The following is a 22,557-nucleotide window of genomic DNA, read 5'->3' as shown; positions in this document are numbered from 1 at the left end:
ACCGATGAACCCCCAACCAGACTCCCCACCCAGAGAGGCTGGCATCCGTGGTAACCACAACCGTAGCCAGAGGAGAGAGAGAGAGAGACACCCTTCAGCAGATGACCCCGAACCAGCCACCAACACAGAGCCATCCTGATCTGAGGGGATACCGGGATAGGAGAAGAGAGGGGGAGTCAATGGGGAGACCAATGTGCCAGAACATGAGCCATCCGAGTGAGCAAATGAAACCTGGCCCACGGAACCAGAAAAACCGTGGCCGCCATAACCCCCTGAACCTGGAGCCAACGAGCTGCCACCTGAACCGGGCCGGAGAGAAGAGACAGGATGTGAGAATGAATCTTGTCCACCCGAGCCTCGGGCAGAGTGACAACCCCCAAATCTGTCCGAAACCGAGCCCCAATGAAGAGACGATCTTGGGACGGAACAAGGAATGACTTTCCCACATTGATAAGAAAGCCGTGCTCCCTCAAAACGGCCAGGACCACCTCCGCGTGACTGAGAGCCAACCGGAACGAGGGAGCATGAATTAACCAATCGTCCAGATAAGGATGAAGAAATACCCCCTGACAGTGGACCAGGGCCACCAACGGAGCCAAAAGCTTGGTGAAGACCCGAGGAGCGGACTTCAGCCCGAATGGCAAAACCGCAAACTGGAAGTCGGAGTCGCCAACCGCAAAACGTAGAAACTGCTGATGAGCCTGAGCCACTGGAACATGAAGGTAGGCGTCCTGCAAATCGATAGACGTCATGAAGTCCCGGACCCCCACCAACGGAATGATGGACTGCAAGGTCATCATCTTGAAGTGAACGGTCCAAACCCAACCATTCACCCTCTTGAGGTCCAGAACCGGCCGGAATCCCCCTGACACCTTCTGGACCAGAAACAAAATGGAATAACACCCCTGACCCCGCTGCGCCAGAGGGACCAGAATGATTGCCTTCTTCGACAGAAGATCCTGAACCCCCTCCAGAAGAGCCTCCCGCTTGGCCGGAGACCTGGGGATAGGAGTGCGGATGGTGCCCCAGCCGGACGGAATGGCGACAAAGTCGATAAGAAAACCTCTCCTGATAATAGTCAATGCTCAGAGATCCCTTACATCCAGCCGCCAAGCCTCCAGGAAAGACAACAGTCTCCCGCCCATAGTGAGCACCTGAGGTTTAACATACTGTGGAAAGATGTCATCCGACCCCATGGGAGCAGAGAATGGCGAAAACCCCAAGTTCTCCCTAATGTGTTGGAGAATGCCAGGAACCTCTTCCCTACGCACAAACTTCCCTGAAGAGGTAGAAGGCCTGGCAGTGTCCGAAGAAGAAGAGTCCTCAGAGGGAGAGTTCACCGGACCCACCGCAGCACAAGAAGACATGTGCTTCGCAGGAACCCTGCTTTCCAGAGCGCGAGCCACAGCAGCTTCAATCATGGCCTGCACCTCAGAAGCAGACAGGAGGGCGAAGAATACTTTGGACCCTGGGACCAAGTCCGGCGAGCCGGGATAACCATTTCATCCTCAGAAGAGGAGGACAAAACACGTAAGCGCTTGGAAGTCCGCTTAGCCATAATGAAATCGACAGTTGGAAGCACAGCAGTGACAAGCATTAAATAGGGAGCAGCCCAGAAAACGACCAATAGGTATGAAAAACCGGGAGGAAACCAATGAAGGAGACGCAAGAAAGGAAAAACCAACCAGAAAACAAAAAATAAAAATAAAAACGACCTCACACGAGGCCCTTACTGTAACGAGGCACCAGAAATAGCCAGCCGAGGATCACCAGCCCTCCCGACAGCAGCTGTCTCCCATTCCGGCCTCCCGAACCAGAAACACAGCCCCAGCCACTCAGGGCCGGTGACTCCGTCACCCGGACCCCGTCCGCCCAGCCGCCGAAGAGTGCACCGCTACTCCGAGACGCGGTGAGGAAAGGCTCGCGCACTCCAGGCACCGCCAGACCCAGCAGGCAGCAGAAAGTGAGAGCGAAGCCCCCTGAAGCAAAAAGCAGATTGACCGCAGCTCCGCAAACGGACAGCGCGTGGAACGCGCGTCTCAGGTGAGACAAGAAAAAAACAGGAGGTGTGTGAGGGCTGGGGGCTTCTTATAGTCCCCACATGATAAATCACGTGGGTATGGGTGTCTGGTGAGGCAGGGATGCCTCATTGCGTAAGGAAGGGAAGCGAGGGAGTGACGATGAGGTAATGAGGGGGGCAAAGTAGCAGGGTGGTTGGAAGTAGCAATGGGCTTGCAACAAGGAGAAGGGCGGGGGACTTGGGAGCAACAAGGGGTTGGGAGGAGACACAGAAGCAACAATAGGGAGGGCAGGGGGATATGGAAAAAAACAGGGGAGGGTGGATGCAACAGAGTATGACATGGGAAGATGCAACAGGGATGGGGCGGGTGAAGCACAGGAGACCGCCAGCAACACAAGTGCGGGGAAAAGTACACTATGGAGACGGCTTGAAAACGCATGCACTCTCTGCGAGTGCTTACACAAAAAGGAAAAAGCAGTTCCCTAAAATCAAGTACAGACACCAGGCAGACAACAGACATTGAAAAGAGACATGGTAAAGAGGCAATGCTCCATGGGATGGGCAAACACAAGGTTGAGAAGCTGGGACACGAATAAGAAGCAGGCAAATGAAACTGACAAGGAAAGTCAAACAGTGGTATTCAGTGGGCAGAGTCCAAGCCCGTCTACGTCCTTGGTAAGCCACAATTGCCTTGCAAAAAACATTGCATGCACTGTCTAGTAAGCTTGACCGAAAAATAAATTTGCCTGCCTTGAATGGTTAGTAACAGTGCTTAATTTCAGATGCTGGTTTCCGGTGCTCGGCACAGGCCCTTAGTTGGCAGCAACGGCACTTAGGACAGTCTGCCACCTGGTGGGCTGTTTGTCTGATTTAGAGTGAGGATAACAACAGTTGTTTACTAATTCAATATACGCAAAAAAATGAATATTACCTGCCGCCCATGCTAATCTTGTAGCTGTAGGGGCCTAGAATAGTCTGGATTGTCACACTTGTAGGAGTGTGATGTTAGCAGCTGCCTTGGTACTGACAATGGGTGGTGTAGACTGCAGAGGCCTCCTGATTAAGGCGCTTATTTTCTTTTTACAAATTAAGCACTGGTGAGTAAATAGTGTGCATTGCAGTCCTGTGAGAAATCTTCCAGATATTTAAGAAACAAAATACAATTGTCTGCTAACTTGAAATGAGTCAATTCTAGATCCAGAAGCGCATACACAAATGAACTACAGTGCTTCTTTCAGGAGGAAGGATTTGATGCTATTTGTATCATTCAACAGCCCGTTCTGCAAGGCCTCCAGCCCTTGTTTGCGTGTTGCCATCCATGAACATTACACCATATTTAATGTGGAGAGAGCCATTGAAACGGTGGAAGGGCTGCGTTAAACAGACATCTACACTTAATCCATGCTTGAGTAATAAGAATCTGGAAACAAAAGGAAGCTCAAGATCCTGTGATTCTGGGCAAATCACTTAATCTCCCCGTGCCTACCAAAAAATGAATGTGTTCAGCTGTAACAAAACTGGTGCTCATGTAAAGCGCTCACCTGATATCTTCGGTTCTAGTTGATGCTTTATAAACTCTTAAAAAACGTTTTTTTTTTTTTTTTTAAATAATCTTTAGAACATTTGTTGATGAAGCCAATTACCATCCCCACTAGATCCTAACATTGATGGTGAACTGCTTCAGGACTTAGGGGTTCATCAGATATCGTGCCCACCTACACATAATAAGGGTCACATTTTAGAAACGTTGTTTCTTGATGCCGATACAAGAGGCCATTGCCAGTAACAATAATGTAATTAACAACTGAAAGGCAATTACAAACACTTACAAAAACAAGAACTGTTTCTCAAAAGCACCGATTGAGAGGAAAGAAGTGCTAAAACAGTGGGGAAAAGTGTAGGAAAGACCAGACTGATGAATACCTCATACTTGTGAAAACAATAAATAAAAAAAGAACATGCACAAAGGCATAATTAATTTAAATTAAGAGATGCTAGAGGGAATGGTAAAAGCTGTCTCAGCTAATACGGAAATGTCAAATAACTGAGAGATTTTTTAAACATAGAATATCTTGACAGTCTCCTGCCATCCAAGTTGAGCTACTAATGACTCATGGAAGTGGGTATGACACTCTTCAGAATCTCATACCGGACAAAATCTTTAATATTTAGAAGGATTACAGCAGGAACGCTAAATAATATTTAAGCTTTGATGGAAAGGGCCCAAACAAGTATGGACCAATATCCGACATCCCTTTCCTTCTCAAAGAAAGACAGTGGATACTTTGCAACAGCAATGTCACTTCCAGGCAATCAGGGTGTGAAGCCAGCAGCATTTTCAGATGCCCAGACTTCCATCATGGACATCCATGATGAAGGAGATACTGCCAAACTAAAGCTCCTGTTAATGTTAATGGGACTTATTAAGCGTACGAATACCCGGGGGTGTCTTGGCGCTATTAACTTGCGCAATTCCTACCAGTTACTCAGTTCTGGAACAGCCAAGTTTTTAACATTTCCCCTAAAGATGGTCAGAGAGGCCGCTCCTCTAAGCTCGACTGGAAGCATGTTCCACAGCTTTGCTGAACCATAAGAAAGACTCCGGCCGCCCCAACCCGTGGTGCGTATTCTGCGTACTTTCATCAGTCTTGTTCCTGAGGACCGCAACTGTGTGGCCGGTTGGTACCAGACAAATCGTTTTTTAAGTGAGAACGGTCCTGTATTATTCAAAGCCTTGAATGCTAAGCAGAGGGCTTTAAACTCAATTTGTTTGGCCACTGGAAGCCAGTGGAGTCGGCGAATTTCCTTGGAGACGGAATCATATTTGGAAATGTTTCCCAGCATCCGAGCAGCAGTATTTTGAATGGACTTGAGTTTTTACTTGTTTTTTTTAAGAAAATGCTTACGCCTGCCCAAGTAGAACCTTCTAGAGTCGGTGGGGATCTAAGACATGATTACGTTTTTTTATCAGAAAATGGGAGGCGGTGACAATAGCGTTGGTCTGATGTGATAGTGCTAGCTTGTTGTCAATCCATACACCTAAATGTTTTGCCTTTTGCACAGGTTTAGGCGCTTCGCCCATCTCTGCTGGCCACCAAAGATTGTCCCATCTAGGTTTTAACTCACCGAATATAATGATCTTAGTCTTTTCAGAGTTCCTTCAACACCCTTGGCTAAGATATTATGATTTGAATATTGAGTCCTTTTTCAGAAGAGATAGCAGTAGAATCTGTGTGGGTGACACAGAACACTCCTGGGATACATGCCATGCCTCCCCTTGAACCAGCCTTGTAACTTAGTGGCAGATCTCCGGTAGGTACCTTTAGGTGGTTTACATTGCCTCCGTAGCACGGTGGTCCTTACACTGCTTATTCTCGTGGGGTACTCTTCTTGTTTTTTACTTTGTCCATAAAGATCTGGACAACAGTGGCCTGCGTGAATACATACGTCGTGCCTGTGTATTTTATAAGGAATCCGCTTGGGTATCAGAAGGCGGCCTCTCGCTCCAGTGTCAGCATCTCTTTTAATTTTTTGCAGTTAACTCCTTCTGAGTGGTGTTTATCTACTATGGTCTGGGAATAAGTGGATTTTAAAGAATCCTATAGTTTATCTATGTTCCTAGGAGACATCTGTACCACCACTTCTCACTATTGAGGCTTGTGAGGGTAGCAGTGCAGTCATTAAATTCTAGACGCTGGAGCCCAAATCTTCCGCAGCCAGGATAGATGGAACTCCAAGAAGGCGGGGGTTGGAGGCTCTAGTATCATTTCCCGAATGCTCTGACACTCATGAAATTCCTTATTCACCTTCAGAGAGGCATCTAAGCCTCTGAATTCTAATACATAGAGGAGATTTTGTTTGATATTTTATGTGCCTCTGAGCCGGTAACACGGTCATACCGGTGACCTTCTTTTCCTTCCTGTATGTGGTATTTTTTTTAGCTCCTAGGTGGTCTTCCCCAGGGGGGAATACCCCCTGCGGTACTCTTGTGTGGCGTGGGTCCTCAGTTCTATTTCTGATCGCCAGGGATGCCTCTCTCCCGGTCTCAGCTGTCCTTCGAGGCGCTGCTCAGCATTCTTGAAAAGGCTGCCAGCACCAGGTCGCCGTGTCTGCCTCCAAAGAGACCTAGGACTGACTGGGCAGGAAGCAAGGACGCCCCTCCCACCCTCTTTGCGTGGATATTATACTCTGCAGCCTGGCAGCCTCCTAGACGATGCATTTAGGGTATTTACCCCATAAGACGTCAGGCCTTTTTGCGCAGATGACTGCAGCAGCGGCCTCTCCTGACCCAAAGGCGCCCGGCGTTGGTGGATGGGGAAGGAGGCAGGTCTGCCTGGCAGGGGATTCCTGGAGGCCAGCCACGGTTCTCCAGAACCCCGGAAAGGCTGGGGTTAGGTCCTCATACTGACTTGTGGCATGCGGTCACACTGCATCTCTGTCGGTGTGTCACTCCCTCACCTCCCCCACCACCATGGGGGAGTGCCGGCTCCCAGCAGGTTCGTTACCAGTGACTCTCACGGGCTCGTCTTCTTACATCACCTCCACATGTTGTGGAATGAAGCTGGGAGCTTGTGCAGACTAATTCTTCCAGCAATAGGCAGAGCGGAGATGCAGGGGATCTAAGAAGGGGTGAACAAATATCGACGCCTCGTTAACAAGTAAATGGTCTTTTAAAGACCTGTGAAGTACTCGGGTGCGGCTCCAATAAGACGGACGTGAGACCAAAAACGGCGTGTTTTTGCCCGGGAAGCTTTTGTCTCAGCCCGGGCTGACACACACGACGGGGGTGGCTGAAGCCCTTTGATCTCTATGGGCGTTGCGCGCATGTGCGTGCAACAGTCACCACTGAATTACCCAGAAGCGCACGGGGCGTCACCGCGGCGCTGTCCTGGTGCACCCGTCACGCCGCCGCCATGCCAGAGAGCGTGGAATGCTGGCAGCTTTGCGCGGGAAAGGGCACGACGGTGAGACGCTTGGCACAAAGTGCTTACAGGATGCTGGCAGCTGGAGTCCGGCCAAGAACGGCTGGTGACATCAGCTTCCTGGAGAAATCCACAGAGGGATTGCATAACCAGCTTCCAGCCCATTCTAGAATCAGATATACACAGGTCATATGTGAGGGTGTGAGGCAAACACGAAGGGTGATAGAATGCAGCGCAAACAGGACCCAACACCCGACAGGACATACCAGGCTTGGCTCTGGGCGCTCACTATTTGACTATGCAGCAGGCAAGAAGTTGTCGTTGGACCCATTTCATGGTAATCGGATGACTTGGCTGTGAAGTGACATACAGAGCTTGGCACGTGGGGACTGGGGACACATGCAATGCTCAGAGCAGGCATGCAGAGCACCACACTAAAGATGATATACAGGACTTGGTGCTCAAGTGGCCATTTACAGGATGAAGCCTCATACGGCACAGAACTCTGGTCCACCTGAAAATCAGTCTTATGTGAAGGTGCATGGACACCTGCATCAGGGATTCGTGGAAAAAGAAGGACTGTGTTTTTGAAAATTCATGGAATTTCTGCACTTTTTGAAACCCACGAGCTAAAAGTGACACAGCATGGTGGGGGCGCGTGCTGTCGCTGCACCTTCGCTGCACCTTGTTCTTCCACCATTGGAAGAACAAGGCGCAGCGACAGCATGCGCCCCCATGAAGCGGGCAGATGGGTGTGCAATGATGATCACCTGCTGCTCCACATGTTAACATTCCTACCTACAACACGCTGCCATGGCAGAGCCTATCCCATCTACAACTCTTAGCCCAACATCATAATAAAACCCGAAAAACTCAAAACAGGTACCCGAGATCCCAAAGACACGCTAAACAGTAGTATTCCCATTGAGCCAGTGAAGTCCTATTCCTACTGCTGCAAGAGCAGAACTTACCATTGCTTGCCAGCCATTCATCCACGTTCACTCCCTTGGGCAGCGCCACCAGCATCAATATGTCTGTGTCAACAATGCGTGCGGAGACATATCGTGGATCCAGGTAGGGCTTGTCTGCCTCGGTGGCTAGCTTCCGCTTGTCCTTCACAGGCTTCCCGCTGCTGGGAGAGGAAGAAAAATCCAGACATCAACATAGGGGCGGATTGTGGTGGCGGGAGAGGGACGAGGGGACAGCCCTGGATTGGGCTCAGCACATCAACATAGGGGAGGAGTGTGCGTGGCGGGAGAAGGGGACAGCCCGGTATCAGTCTCAGCGCATCAACTTAGGGGAGGAGTGTGCGTGGCGGGAGAAGGGGACAGCCTGGGATTGGTCTCAGCGCATCTACATAGGGGAGGAGTGTGCGTGGCGGGAGAAGGGGACAGCCCGGGATTGGTCTCAGCGCATCAATATAGGGGAGGAGTGAGCGTGGCGGCAGAGGGGTAAAGGAGACAGCCCTGGATTGGTCTCAGCGAATCAACATAGGGGAGGAGTGTGTGTGTGGCGGGAGAGGGACGAGGTGACAGCCCTGGATTGGTCTCAGCGCATCAACATAGGGGAGCAGTGTGCGTTTGATGGAGAGGGACGAGGGGACAGCCCGGGATTGGTCTCAGCGCATCAACATAGGGGAGGAGTGTGTGTGGCGGGAGAGGAAGCGGGACAAGGGGACAGCCCTGGATTGGTCTCAGTGCATCAACATAGAGGAGGAGTGAGCGTGGCGGGAGAGGGACAAGGGGACAGCCCTGGATTGGTCTCAGCGCATCAACATAGGGGAGCAGTGTGCGTTTGATGGAGAGGGACAAGTGGACAGCCCTGGATTGGTCTCAGCGCATCAACATAGGGGAGGAGTGAGCGTGGCGGGAGAGGGACAAGGGGACAGCCCTGGATTGGTCTCAGCGCATCAACATAGGGGAGCAGTGTGCGTTTGATGGAGAGGGACAAGTGGACAGCCCTGGATTGGTCTCAGCGCATCAACATAGGGGAGGAGTGAGCGTGGCGGGAGAGGGACAAGGGGACAGTCCTGGATTGGTCTCAGCACATCAACATAGGGGAAGAGTGTGTGCGTGGCGGGAGAGGGACAAGGGGACAGCCCAGGATTGGTCTCAGCGCATCAACATAGGGGAGGAGTGTGTGTGTGGCGGGAGAGGGACAAGGGGACAGCCCGGGATTGGTCTCAACACATCAACATAGGGGAGGAGTGAGCGTGGCGGGAGAGGGACAAGGGGACAGCCCTGGATTGGTCTCAGCGCATCAACATAGGGGAGGAGTGAGCGTTTGATGGAGAGGGACGAGGGGACAGCCCGGGATTGGTCTCAGCGCATCAACATAGGGGAGGAGTGAGCGTGGCGGGAGAGGGACAAGGGGACAGTCCTGGATTGGTCTCAGCACATCAACATAGGGTAAGAGTGTGTGCGTGGCGGGAGAGGGACAAGGGGACAGCCCTGGATTGGTCTCAGCGCATCAACATAGGGGAGGAGTGTGTGTGTGGCGGGAGAGGGACAAGGGGACAGCCCGGGATTGGTCTCAACACATCAACATAGGGGAGGAGTGAGCGTGGCGGGAGAGGGACAAGGGGACAGCCCTGGATTGGTCTCAGCGCATCAACATAGGGGAGGAGTGAGCGTGGCGGGAGAGGGGAGCATGTGCGTTTGATGGAGAGGGGCGAGGGGACAGCCCGGGAAAGGTCTCAGCGCATCAACATAGGGGAGGAGTGTGCGTGGTGGGAGAGGACAAGGGGAGAGCCAGGGATTGGTCTCAGCGCATCAACATAGGGGAGGAGTGTGCGTTTGATGGAGGGACGAGGGGACAGCCCGGGATTGGTCTCAGCGCATCAACATAGAAGACAGACTATGCGTCAGAGGGGGAAATTGACCGAAGAGAAGGTATTAGTGGACTTACTGTTTTTTGTAGCCTAGCAGCTTTCCCACAGCTTGGAAAACCATCGTGGCTGAATGTGCACCTGCCAGGGTGCACAGAGCTCAGTGCAGTCCGCAGAGCCTCCTCGAAACCAACCCGCAGGGCAGCGGGCAGAACCCAGAGTCCAGCAAGGTCCTCGGAGCAGTCTCTCTCTCACAGCTCAGCCTGCTGGACACACACAGTCACTGAAGGACCAGCCCTGCAAGAGAAGGACAGGTAGGGCAGGTGTGAGTCACACTCAGAGACAGGAAGGGCCAGGTGCAATTTACAATGAGAAGTATGTGTAGCGTGAAGACTGTCACCAAACTCATTTAGGACACATCACTTGAACAGTCACAGTGTTACATGAGGAACTGAAGACAGTAACAACACATGGGAAAGAGTCAATGTTGCCTGAACATATGGGTAGGGTGTTCCTCCGCCAGACACTGCAAACATATAGTACCTTCGTGAACTTTAAACATTTATACATAGTTTACCTCTGTACATTAACTGTATATCGGTGCACAGTGAGGAACAAAGCGTAACGTACGCTTATGTAGACACTGCAGACTGGTAAAGGCCCTTTCTACCTTTACTGGACGGACTGTTTCTAACCTAGAGGGTGTGTGCTTATGGGACGAATAAGCAGCAGAATTCCTCGCATTGGCTCTGGGTGCGATTACCAGTGAGCAGGTTCCCAAGTATACCAGTTACAAAGTACACAAAAGTGTATTCAGTAGAAGGTAAAACGTTTCAGGAACCATATGTACGAGGTAGAGTGATGGGCCCCTATGGGTCAGATAACAGATTGAACTACCCTGAAGCATTCACTCCGTGGAAAACAGACAGGTGGGAGGAAACAAGGGCAGGGCTGTGTGCCAAGAGCGAGCTGTGACATTCCAGCATTAGAAACTACACTCGAATTTCCAGTGAAACCCCAGCGAGCAGGCACCAGCCAGGCATAGGAAGCCTATGTGTATGTGACTGCTGTTCCATCATGTCAGTGGCCTTCAGCACCGTCCACCACCGGGCACTACTACTTCACTGCTTCCAGAGCAGGGATACCAAAGGGACGGAGTTCTGCATACATATATGTGCATTTGTAAAGCGCACGTTTACCCAGAAGAGTATGTTGGGGCTGAATAATAGATATTTATTGTTACCCAACTGAACTGTACTCATTTTATCGACCTCAGCAGAATGAAAGGTTGAATGGACTCACCTGGATTCGAACCTGTGACCATGAGGTCGAATATAGGCCCATACAGCGGAAACATTAGTCCACTAAGCAACCAGACCAGTTTCATTTCCTTCTACTCGGATAAATCCATGGGCCAGATAAACAAACTGCATTTCGCAGTATATGTAGAATTATTACAGTAGTAAACACTCGTACTACAACATGCTATTCACAAACGAACTGGCAGAATCCACAGCCACTCCTGGCTTTTCTATGCAGAGGTCTCTGTACATGCAGGTATATGTTTTGAGAATACATGTGGGAGGGGCTGGGGAAAATACTTACTCCTAAGTGGGTGGGGTGTACGGACGAGTTTAGGAAGAGACATGCAAATATAACGATCAATTAACAAAAGAGTAAGCCTTTTCCTATTCACAAACTAGACCTCTAGAGTTAAACAAGCCATAACACTGCCCAAACCAGATTAACTGCAGTCCAGCTCCACCTTGTAATAGGCCTTGTACAACACATGCAGTACAGTAAACAAGCAGTCACTGTAGCAACAATTTAAAAGTAGCAAAGAAATAGTGGCATTCACAACACCAAATTTGCAAATCTGCAATACATGCAGTTTATTTTGAAAACATCAGTCACTTGTTATGGACAACACAATTGTCTATACATGCGAGACTAAATTATTTTTGCAACAATGGTGCTCTGCTGGGGGAAGGGGAATAGGAGTGTTCAGGATCAACATGAGTAAGTGAAGGTAATAGATAAGGGAGAGATAATGTGCCATATATACATTACATTTACATAGTGAAACCTGTCCAGTCTATAACAGGCCAAATACTAAAGTCTCCGGATTTGAGATGGCAGGCTGAATTTTGCGATTCCGTGGGATCTGCTTACCCACTTATAAACCGCGGACGGTTGTGCGTGTACTAATGACCGCTCCCTTAGCGAGAGCTTCATGGAGCCTGCCCACCTCGATTTCACAGCCTGATTCTACTTGCTGATGCTAGATTGGGTGCTCTCTTAGTCTGTCCTGATGAAGACCCCACACTAAGGATTGAACTACCTTGAACTTCAAAAGGAGTCGAAACGTTGACTATTGCCCACTTCAATTCAAGCTCTGACGACTGAAATGTATTATCAGTGTCTTTACAGTGCTCTGTTTATCTACTTTAGTATTTGGCCTGTTATAGGCTGGACAGGTTTGCCTATGTAAATATAATATATACATGGCACATTACCTCGCCCTTATCCATTACCCTCACTTTCTCAAGTTGATCTTGAACACCCCTATTCCCCTCCCCCCACCAGCACCATTGTTGCGAAAAGAATTTTGTCTCACATGTATAGACAATTCTGTTGTCCATAACAAGTCATTGATGCGTTCAAAATAAACTGCATGTATTGCAGATTTGCAAATTTGGTGTTGTGAATGCCACTATTTCTTTCCTATTTTCAAATTGTTGCTACTGTGACTAATTGTTTACTGTACTGCAGTTTTGACCAGGGTCAGGTAGCCTTTCGGGTTACCCCATTGATACTTAACATTGTAACACACATGGCCTTCCTCAGGATCTGCAGCTCATTTTGACAGAAAATAATGGAGTTAGGGACATAAAATGACTCCCAATAGGCAATAATATGGAAGAAATTAAATGTTGCTGTTAAAAAGGTATCCCAATTTAAAATATAAATATTCTATAATTTTAAAAACAAATAACTGATTTATCTAAAAATAAAATGAAACTTGTAAATAAAAATTTTGAATTATTGTAAATTAATACAAACTGATATACCTATTAATTGAATGTAATACATACTGATTAACTATTAAGATGCTGGTGAGTTAAAAAAATGGATAAAAAAATTATATATATTTCCTATATTTATTTAATAAACATGTAATTTGATGAGCTAATGTGATGTAACCTTTTATTTTATTATTTCTGTTAATAATATTTATTTTACATCAGTTTACATTTAAAAAATGTTGATAATTTTAAAGAATTGAAAAATTGTATTACATTTTTTTATACTTTCCAACAGAGAGGTAGTCGCCCCGATGGTGAAGATCACCGCCTAAGAGTGAAAAGTTATTAGTAATAACTTTACACTCATTAATTCTATCCTAGATGTCGACACCCTCTGAACTGAGGGGATGGAGACATGTAAGTCTGCACTTCGGTGTAAGTCTACACTCTGAAATGTTGACTAGTGAAAAAAAAACCTTACACTTATATACAAGAGTAAATTTACATGTGAGTAAATATACACATGTAAATTTACCTTTGTGAATATGTCCCTCTTAAGTGTGCAAATAGACTTACCCTAGTCTCCACTTCTCCCTGTCACATAGGCATTACACAAGGCTCAATCAGGGCCGCTTAAGTTATAATCAACGTGGAGTATTAACCTGGAGCAACTCAAAAGTTACTTCACCAGGAGACACCAAAGTTCACGAAGAGAGCAACGAAACACAACTTTAACTGAAAATGTTCCTCGCCACTGGTCCATATCAAGCCTGAAATTATTCAGCCACAGCTACAGGACATCTACCTTAAACGCAACCCTACCACACTTCTTCCAGTCACTGGCAGCTCCCTGCAATGTCTGGTCCAGGCATGTCTCTGCGGCATGGATCTTCCAGTCCCTCAACCAGAGTCAAATTTCTATGCTTTTACATAGATTTCAGAAAAACACCTCAGGCGGCGTGACGAAATGAAGTCTTCCTTCCCACAAAAGTTCACCACGAGGGCCTTCCACCATGGCACATCAACAGGGTTAACGCCCTGCTACCTGGCCTCAAGTGTGTTCTGTACAGAGCGGCCCATCAGATCAACAACCACGAGAAACCAGAAGATGCCACCCACGCTCTGAAGAAATGGAACTGGCTTCGTCTTCCATCAACTTCAAAGCTGGTTGTCTAATCCACAAAGTCTTCCCAGTGATGAAACCATGCTATTTGGCAAGCAAGATCAAAGCCTCTGGCGGCGCTAGCAAAACACACCCTCTCACCACACTCCAAAGACAATGAACCACCAAGAACACACTGAGAAACAGGCTTCCTTGAGGCCATGATCGTGCTCTGTAAATACCCACACAAAATAAATAATGAAAACTTTATTCCGATGCCGCTCAATGGATAGTTTAAGCTCAAGTCTTAACTTCCAAGTGGCCTCTTCTTAACGTACCAGATCTTCAGCAGCAGAAGAGCGAGACATCTCGCCTGGCCGCAGAGGTCGAAGTGGGGGAAAAAAGTAGGGGAACAGTGGATGGAAAATCAGACTGCGGGAATAACCTAAGGATTGGGTCGATGGGTGGAGTCAGGGGTGTGGCCAGAAAGAGCCAAACATCACAATGTTTAGTATTTGTTTGGAATTTCACTGACCAGGTACAGCTTATTACATTATTTAATCCAACAAATGGATACACATGGTTATTTAATGTTTAATCGGAGTTATTGAAATTAAAATACATTCACAAAGTGGTATATGTTTCCAACCACAGAATGACCCAAATACACTTAAAAGTGGAATCAAAACCCATTCGTCTCTGTGCGGTGCAGTTTCAGTCCTCAGCACGTCTCCTTTTTCCCACAAAAGCAGTTCAAAGATGAAGGGCAAAATATCCTAGTTTGCAAATGTTGTCCATATAATTATGGCTCTGCCATATTTGCCACATGATACACTATCTGCTGCATCATCTGACTACATTTCCAGCAAAAGTGTTTCTTTCTCTTGTGGATCCATTTCATGGGGGACGGGATGAAGGAAATGAGAGGAAAAAGAGGGTAAGATCCCTATCTTGAAGTCAGGGCTTTCATTCAGCAAGTGAGGAGGAGCAAGACAGCGGCAGAGCACGAGAAGTGGACATTGTCCTGGTCTTTTCTGGAGAAGAAGAAAGAGACAGTCCTTTTCCTTTTCTGCATACCCCGCCCCTCCCGGAACCTCCGAGCCTTTATCTTTTGGCCTTGGCTATTTCTGCTGTTCTAGGAGGCATTTTCAAAGTAAAATGGATAGGGAAGTGAGGAACAGATACTATTACATTGAAAAAGGAGGGGCACGCCGTGCCCTGCTGATTCCACCCACTTCAACCACGGTGCCTGGGATCCTGCAGTCGAAACAGGTCCACGTTCTCACATCGGGTGTGCCAGAAAGGTTCCAGTGGAGATCTGAAGACCGAGGGACCCCGGTTACCACAGCAAAGCACACTGGCTGGACCATAGTGGTTCTTTCGATGCCCCGTGTGGTCATACAGTCCCTTTTCTATGCCCTTTCTTTGTTTTTCTGTACAACATGCTGACGCGCCACAGGGGCAGGGTCCACGCTTGATTTTGAGGGGAGGTCTCCACGTGTATGAGCCAGGAAAAAGAAGATGCTGCAATGCAATGTGTCAAGGACCCTCGCTCGTTCTGGATGAACTAGTTGAGAAATGTTCAAATGAGAGGCAGGGATGAAACTGAACAAGCACTTGCTGAAGAGGGATTGCCTGTCTAAACCACAGTACAGCAGGTCTTCTATGAATTAAGAAGCCTTGGGTTATTGAAGCATAAGGTGAGCATGCAGGCGGTATCCTGGATATGTTTAAATCTACTACAGAAGTTAGCAGACAGAGCAATGATCGAACAAGGCTAGAAGACAGAACCCAGAACATTTTGCAAGCTGCTCCAGGCTCTGGAATCTCCAAATAAACCCTGGAGCCTGCACATGAGGGCCTATGCTGGGGTGGGGATGGCTTCCAGGCCCAGTAAATGCTGGATACTCTGCCCTCTACCCAAGGCAGTGACAGGCTCAGTGGCATCGTCCAAATGTGCCCTGAAGTTTTTCTCTTGGATAAAGTCCTCTGCACCGGGCTCAGGAATGCCAAAAGCCTGTAGTGTGCATCTTGCATATGGTGCCCACTTCAGGTTCTATAAACCTTGGTATACCCAGGTACATCTTAGAGGCGTATCCTGGATAGCCCGACTTGTAGCCAAAGGTGGCCCCAGAAACACCCACATCAGACCTGGAATCGCAATCCTGGATACTTGTCCTTGACATTGTTGGAACGATATTCTATCCTATTGATATTCGGGAATCGATATTCCCAGCCTATACCCCTCCAAGTTGCCTTTGTTGATATGACAGACTTCATGCAGATTTTCCCTTGCATGCCCTGTAGCCCAGCTTGGAAGGATTAGGGAATCCATACAGTTATCTTGCAAAGCCAAAGTTCTCACATAACAAAGAAGGGACCAGGGTAGATTTGACTGAGATACTCCATTGTCAGACCTGCCAAACACTGAGCTACCTCTGCTCAGATGTCTCGACCATCACTACCGAAGTGTATATTTTTGACTCCATCTGTGGCCCCACTCATGAAGTCTGAACTCCCGCTCCTAAAACGTACGCTCCTTTGAACACTTTGTGCCTGCTCCCATCCCCTGCTTTGTGCAAATGCCCTAGAAGATGTGCCTGTTACTGCCTGATCAGATGTATGGATCTTGAGCTTGGCACAACCTTTGAATTCCTCTGCTTTCTGCCAGTGACCACTAAACTAGAGAGGAACTGATCACCCAGGACCAGTTCTTTGTATTCAGTGGGACTGAAGAATGAGCTCTGCGGCACACAGATGTCGGAGCTTCACATCTTGTATCACTGGGACAACAAGCATTGGTCTTCAACAAAGCCATGCTGATGGGATATTAGGAGCTGACTGACCTTTAGAGCAAGGGCAGGGTTCATCAGTCTTGATCTGCTCTGAGTGGGACTCGAGGAACTGACCGTGGCCAGGACCATAAGAGTCCTTGGCAGGGGGCGTGAACAAACTCGAAGGATTCAACTCAATGGCTTTGGACGAGGCAGACCGATGACGGCGTTCTGCACAGTACTTGCCCAGGTGCACCTGCTGTTGATGCCCATTTGGTGCTTCTGGGGCAGTGCATTGGGTCAACTCCTCAAGGTTTTTTTATCCCTTCTACTTGTCCCTACCTGACAACTATCAGATTGAGCTAGGTGAATATCTTCATACAGGTGTGATGATAGGGGCCAGTGTCAGAGTTGCCAGACTCCGGTCACAGGATTTGTGGGCACTTGGGTACCGGCTGGTAGAGGAGCTCCATAGCTCCCAGGGTGACTCTGCAGCATCACGGAGGATCTGGTTTCATCCACACCAGGGCGAGGCAGTCGTGCTGATGCTTTTCAGCCTTTGGTTCAGTTAGGCAGCATACAGTGAATTCTGCAACACGAGCTTTTTAGCACCTGGTTGACCTATGGTCATCTCTCATAAATGGACCACCCTCCCACCTCCATGGTAGGTAGGTGAAGCACACCCTTCACTCTGAAGTCTCAGGTGCCATTTACTGTCCCAGAACCAGGCTTCCGGCCTTACACAGAGAGGCTGCATGATAACGCCCATGTCACGAAACAGGAATCTGGTTTGTTTGAGTTTATAGTGTGTACTCGAAGGAGCGATTCCAAAGGTCACCCCCACCTCCCTCCCATAATCCCTACCCTTGAGTACACATTCTGACCTCATTTGACCCCTAGCCCTGCTCTGTTGAAAACCCAGACAGACAAGTCCACAAAACGTACATGCTTAGATTGAAAATGGTATACACTGACTTGCAAACACAAGACTTCCTTTTGAAATATACGTTTAAAATTAATTGATTTATTATAAACTCTGGGCACCAATTTTCAGGCGTGAGTATTGCTTCTTTTAACTGCATTTCGTGGCGAGTGGCTTTGAAACATGTTAGAAAGGCATCTTCGATTGTCAGCGTTGGTGAAAAGCAGCGCAGTGGTGTCACCCGCAAAATGGCTCAGGGAGTTAAAATACTTCCCAGTAACCTGGATGTCTTAACAGATCACATACAGGAAAAGTCAACTGGGCTTTCCGTCATTTTACGGTCAATACATGGAGTACGATTAAACTGAATAATACTAAGCCCATTTGTTTAAAGCGCTTAGAGGCAACAAAACTGTAGTTTGCGGCACTATGTAAAAAAAAACAAGCCATAGGAAATAAGCATTTTTACTGAAATGGCCTGTAGTAGACCAAGTGATGATGGTATGGCCACCTTTTCAGAGGCGCTGTATACAAATGTACAAGACGTTACCATTTACGTAAACATATATTAAACAGCATTGACTCAGGAGGCCAGGATTATTGCAGGTCAAATGTAAGCACGGGGAGAGAAACCACTATGGGCTTCAATAGAGAACGCCTACACCACGGGGCGCTCATGGAGCAAGCTGCATATGTAAATCAGACGTATGCATGTGCAAATGCCCTTAGCTACGAATTCCAAAGCAGTTTTCTAATTCCCAGAAGTGTTTTCTGCACTTGTAAATGGGCTGGCTCACATGCAGATTTGAATGTAAGTGAGGCAGTGATGGGGAGTGACATCGGAACGGATTCTATGTCAGTCCACGGAGGCTCAGATTATGCTTCTCTTTACTTTACTGACAGATACAGCAGCCAATAAAAACTTTAAACTGGCATGACCCCGGAAGGACAACCCCCTCCAACAGTCTGCACCAATCAGTCTCAAGTCCCTTGTATAACTGTCCATACACATAATACGACCTCCTCTTTCTTTGCTGCTGCAGCAGCGAGTTAAGTGCCCTTCTATTTTACTTCTTTCTAGGGGGTAATGTGTGTAAGGGCGGTGGTTGTAGACGGCGCGCGCGCGCGTCAGTGATAGTATGTGCTGAGCGGACCTCCGCTCGGGGTTGAGGTGTTTTTTGGTGCCTTTGTGTTAATTGCCGTTTTTTCTTCGTTTTTGCCCGCGCGGGCGTTTTTCAGTGGCAGCGCGTAGCGCGACTGACGATGTGCCGGTAGGGGGCGGTGGAGCAGGAGGAGGCAGACGCGAGACGCTCGCGCGCAGGAGGCAGTCGAGCCCGGCCCCCACACGCACTGCGCATGCGCGAGGAGCCGACTTTCGTTTTTCACTTTACCGGCTCCTCACGCATCGCGCTGTTAGACTGCATCAATCCTGGCCTCAGTAGAACGCTGCACGGAGCGCATCCGCATTAGAGCACTGCTCTAGGGGAGCTTACAGTGTGCATATTAGGGGTCTCCTTCCACCTAGTATTCAGCCTCATTGCCTGGAGTGATCTTGATTGTTGGACTTTGTGTGTGTGTTGGAGGCTCCCCTGGGCTACTCCCCCCCTTGAAGCTCCTCCACACCTCCCTGCATCTGAGCTATGGCGTACTACGCCGAGGAGGATAACCAGTGGGCAGAATATGATGAATATGTAGACTATGAGCCACAAGAGGAACATTTGGAGGAGAATTTGGTAGAGGCCCTGGATTCCCACGTCCAAGGGTCAGTGAAGACTGCACTAGTCCAGGCTCTTAAGCCTTTTGCTAAGCCCCTTAAAAATTACGGAAAGAGAAAGTTCAAATCTGCCGGGAAGGGCGGTACCTCTTCTCAGTCCTCGGCCCAGGTGTTGGCCCGAATGGCCAGGAATGTCCTGAAGGACCATGGCTCAATGGCGAATGACACGTCTGGGGACTCTTCCCCGACTCCGCCGGATTCATCTGATTCGGAGGTGGAATCAGTGGCCCCCAGGAAGAGATCTAGAAAGGTGAGGCACACCCAAAAGACGGACGATGGTCAGGTACCCAAGAATCTTCTGTTTAATCCGAACAATATTGTGCACCCTCGGTCCACTGAGTGGATACCGTGTCCTGAGGTGGCACAATATGTGAGCAACAACCTGCGTCAGGGTTTCGATAATGGAGTGAGGGCCACATTGCGCTCCGAATGCCCCAGGCCATCCTTGACAGGGAAGGTGGCTGACACACCGGATTTGGATCCCACAATGGCGGCGTTTATGCGCAAGTTTGCGAAGGATCCAAAGAAGGGGCTGGATAGAGCATGGAGAGGTGTACAAGACAAAATGTTGGATGTCACCGGTCCCCTAACGAAGATTCTGGACGCGGCAGTGATAGCCAAAGATAGGAATGTGCCGCTGGATGTGTCGGAGGTTCTGGAATGGGCACAGCGTGCCATGTGCTTTTTAGGTAATGCAAATGTGGCCGTGTCTACGGAGCGGAGGCGCTCTTTTCTTATGAGACTTGACTCCCAGCTGGCGGAGATGGCCCCTTCCGAACCTGGTGTCTTAGCTAATGGTATGCTATTCGGAGACAAATTTGTCAGGGAGATGGGCAAATATGTTGCCACCTTCTCCGCATTGGACAAGGCCCAGTCCAACATCAAGAGGGTTCTCCATGGTGGTGTTTTTGATAGGGCCGGACGCCCAAGAGGTCGAGGGTCCGGCCGAGGTTATGCACAGACCTCACGTGGAGCAGAGCAGAGAGGCAGAGGTAATCGCCGTCCCAACTTCTATCCCTCCCGTGATAGAGGAGGTCGTGGCAAGGGGCAAAGAGGAAACTATCGTGGACAACAGGCGAACTCAGGAGACTACTCCTATTCAGGTACGACTTCTATGTCCATCAGAGCATATGGTGGGGGGCAGACTGTCACTTTTTCTCCACAGGTGGCGCCAGCTCACGAACGACCCTTGGGTTTTGCAAACGGTACAGGGTTTCCACATAGAATTTTATGCCTCCCCGATGCAGCGGCGGAGACCAGGCCCACTGTGTTTTTCCCAAACAGAGCAGAGTTTCATCGACGCAGAGATATGCTCCTTGCTCCAGAAGGGGGCGATTGTGGAATCATCCCCACACGAGCTAGGCTTCGTCAGCACCGTCTTTGTGGTCCCGAAGAAGGACCAAGGGTATCGACTGGTGTTGAACCTCAAGGAGTTCAATGGCTGGGTCGTTTATCGACACTTCAAAATGGAGGGGATACACCTCCTGAGAGATATACTATTGGAGCAGGATTGGATGGTGCGTCTGGATTTAAAGGACGCCTATTTAGCAGTGGCCGTCTATCCTCCGCACAGGCGGTTCCTGCAGTTTCAGTGGCGCGATCGGTGGTTCGAATTTTCCGCCATGCCCTTTGGACTGTCGTCCGCCCCTTGGTGTTTCACCAAACTGATGAAACCCATCGTGCAGAGGTTGAGGGAACGGGGTGTTCGCCTCATTATTTACCTCGACGATATCTTGATCTTAGGTCAGTCACCGGAGATGGTGTCGCTCCATCTGTCGTGGACGATCCACCTCCTTCAGGACTTGGGTTTCCTCCTGAACGTTCAGAAGTCGATCTTGCAGCCTTCTCAGGTGATGGAATTCCTGGGTTTCCAGGTGGACTCGGTGAAAGCTCAATTACTCTTGCCCCTCAAGAAGAGGGTGGCGGTGAGGAAGGAGTTGAGGAGAGCGCTTGCCTCTCCGACAATCTCCTTGAGGACGTTGGCACGCCTGGTAGGGCTTCTGGCTTCTTCGATCCAGGCGATCTTTCCGGGCCCTTTGCATTACAGGGCCCTGCAGCGTTTGAAGGCCTTGCACTTGCGCAAGGGCCTGACCTATGCCCAACAGATTTCTCTTTCTGCGGAAGCACGTACGGAGATAAACTGGTGGTTGGAGCATATGGATGCGTGGAACGGCAGGGCCATTTTCGCGGCCACCCCGGAAGTGGTAATAGAGTCGGATGCCAGCCGGTGGGGCTGGGGAGCCCGTTGCGGCTCAGTGGAGACCGGGGGCCGTTGGTCCCGCGAGGAGTTGAGTCTCCACATCAACTGTCTGGAACTCCTGGCGGGTTCTTTTGCGATCCGCACTCTGTCCCCTCAGGGAGTTTCGTGCTGTATTCTCCTCCGCATGGACAATGTGTCCGCGGTACGCTATATAAATCGCCTGGGAGGCACCAGGTCGCGTCTCCTTGCGGAGATAGCCAAGGACTTTTGGCATTATTGCCTGGCCCATCAAATCTCGGTGACGGCGGAGTATATACCGGGATCCGCCAATGTGACGGCGGATTGGAACTCTCGTTACTTGAGAGATGCCAGCGATTGGAGGTTGCACCCCCGGATCTTCAGAGCACTGGATCGCAAATGGGGTCCGTGTGTGGTGGATCTGTTTGCCTCGCGGCTCAACAGACAAGTGCCCCAGTTTTACAGTTGGCGGCCGGATCCGTTGGCGATCAGCTCGGACGCCTTTCTTCAATCATGGACGACGGGCATTCTATATGCGTTTCCTCCGTTCATTATGATCCCGAGGGTTCTGGCTCAAGTTCGGAGGCAGAAGGCGGAGATGATATTGATCTCCCCGTGCTGGAAGGCGCAAGCATGGTTCCCGGAAGCGATGAGTCTCGCCTGTGCATCGCCGGTGCGGATCTCGTCGTTCCCGGATCTTCTGACGGACCCGGTGGGTCTTTACCATCCGCTTGTCCTTCAGGAGCAGTTGTCTCTTATGGCATGGAGACTTTCCGGCGCCGTTGGCAAGTGCCGGGAGTTTCGCAAGACGCTATTTTTTTCCTATCTCAGGCATGGGCACCTTCCACTCACAAGCGATATGAGTCAGCTTGGAGACGGTGGGTCGGTTGGTGTGCTGAACGACAGGGTGATCCCATGGGATCCGATATCACTGTGATAGTGAATTTTCTCTCTGAATTGGCGCGGTCAGGT

General features: G+C 49.3%; 1 protein-coding gene across 2 annotated transcripts in view; it reads right to left on the bottom strand.

The window, feature by feature from the left end:
• LOC144770564 (MOB kinase activator 2-like) overlaps positions 1-22,557 on the bottom strand; it is a 122,860-nt gene that overhangs the window by 29,385 nt on the left and 70,918 nt on the right. For both annotated transcript variants that reach the window (XM_078655182.1, XM_078655181.1), the window contains exons 2-3: positions 9,850-10,066; positions 7,914-8,074 (exon numbers count right to left, since the gene is read on the bottom strand). In XM_078655182.1, the coding sequence (XP_078511308.1) occupies positions 7,914-8,074; positions 9,850-9,893 (205 nt within the window). In that variant the 5' untranslated portion in view covers positions 9,894-10,066. The remainder of the gene's footprint in view (positions 1-7,913; positions 8,075-9,849; positions 10,067-22,557) is intronic.

This window comes from Lissotriton helveticus, chromosome 7 (genome assembly GCF_964261635.1).
Source record: "Lissotriton helveticus chromosome 7, aLisHel1.1, whole genome shotgun sequence".
Lineage (NCBI taxonomy): Eukaryota > Metazoa > Chordata > Amphibia > Caudata > Salamandridae > Lissotriton > Lissotriton helveticus.
This window is presented reverse-complemented; position numbering and strand designations above follow the sequence as displayed.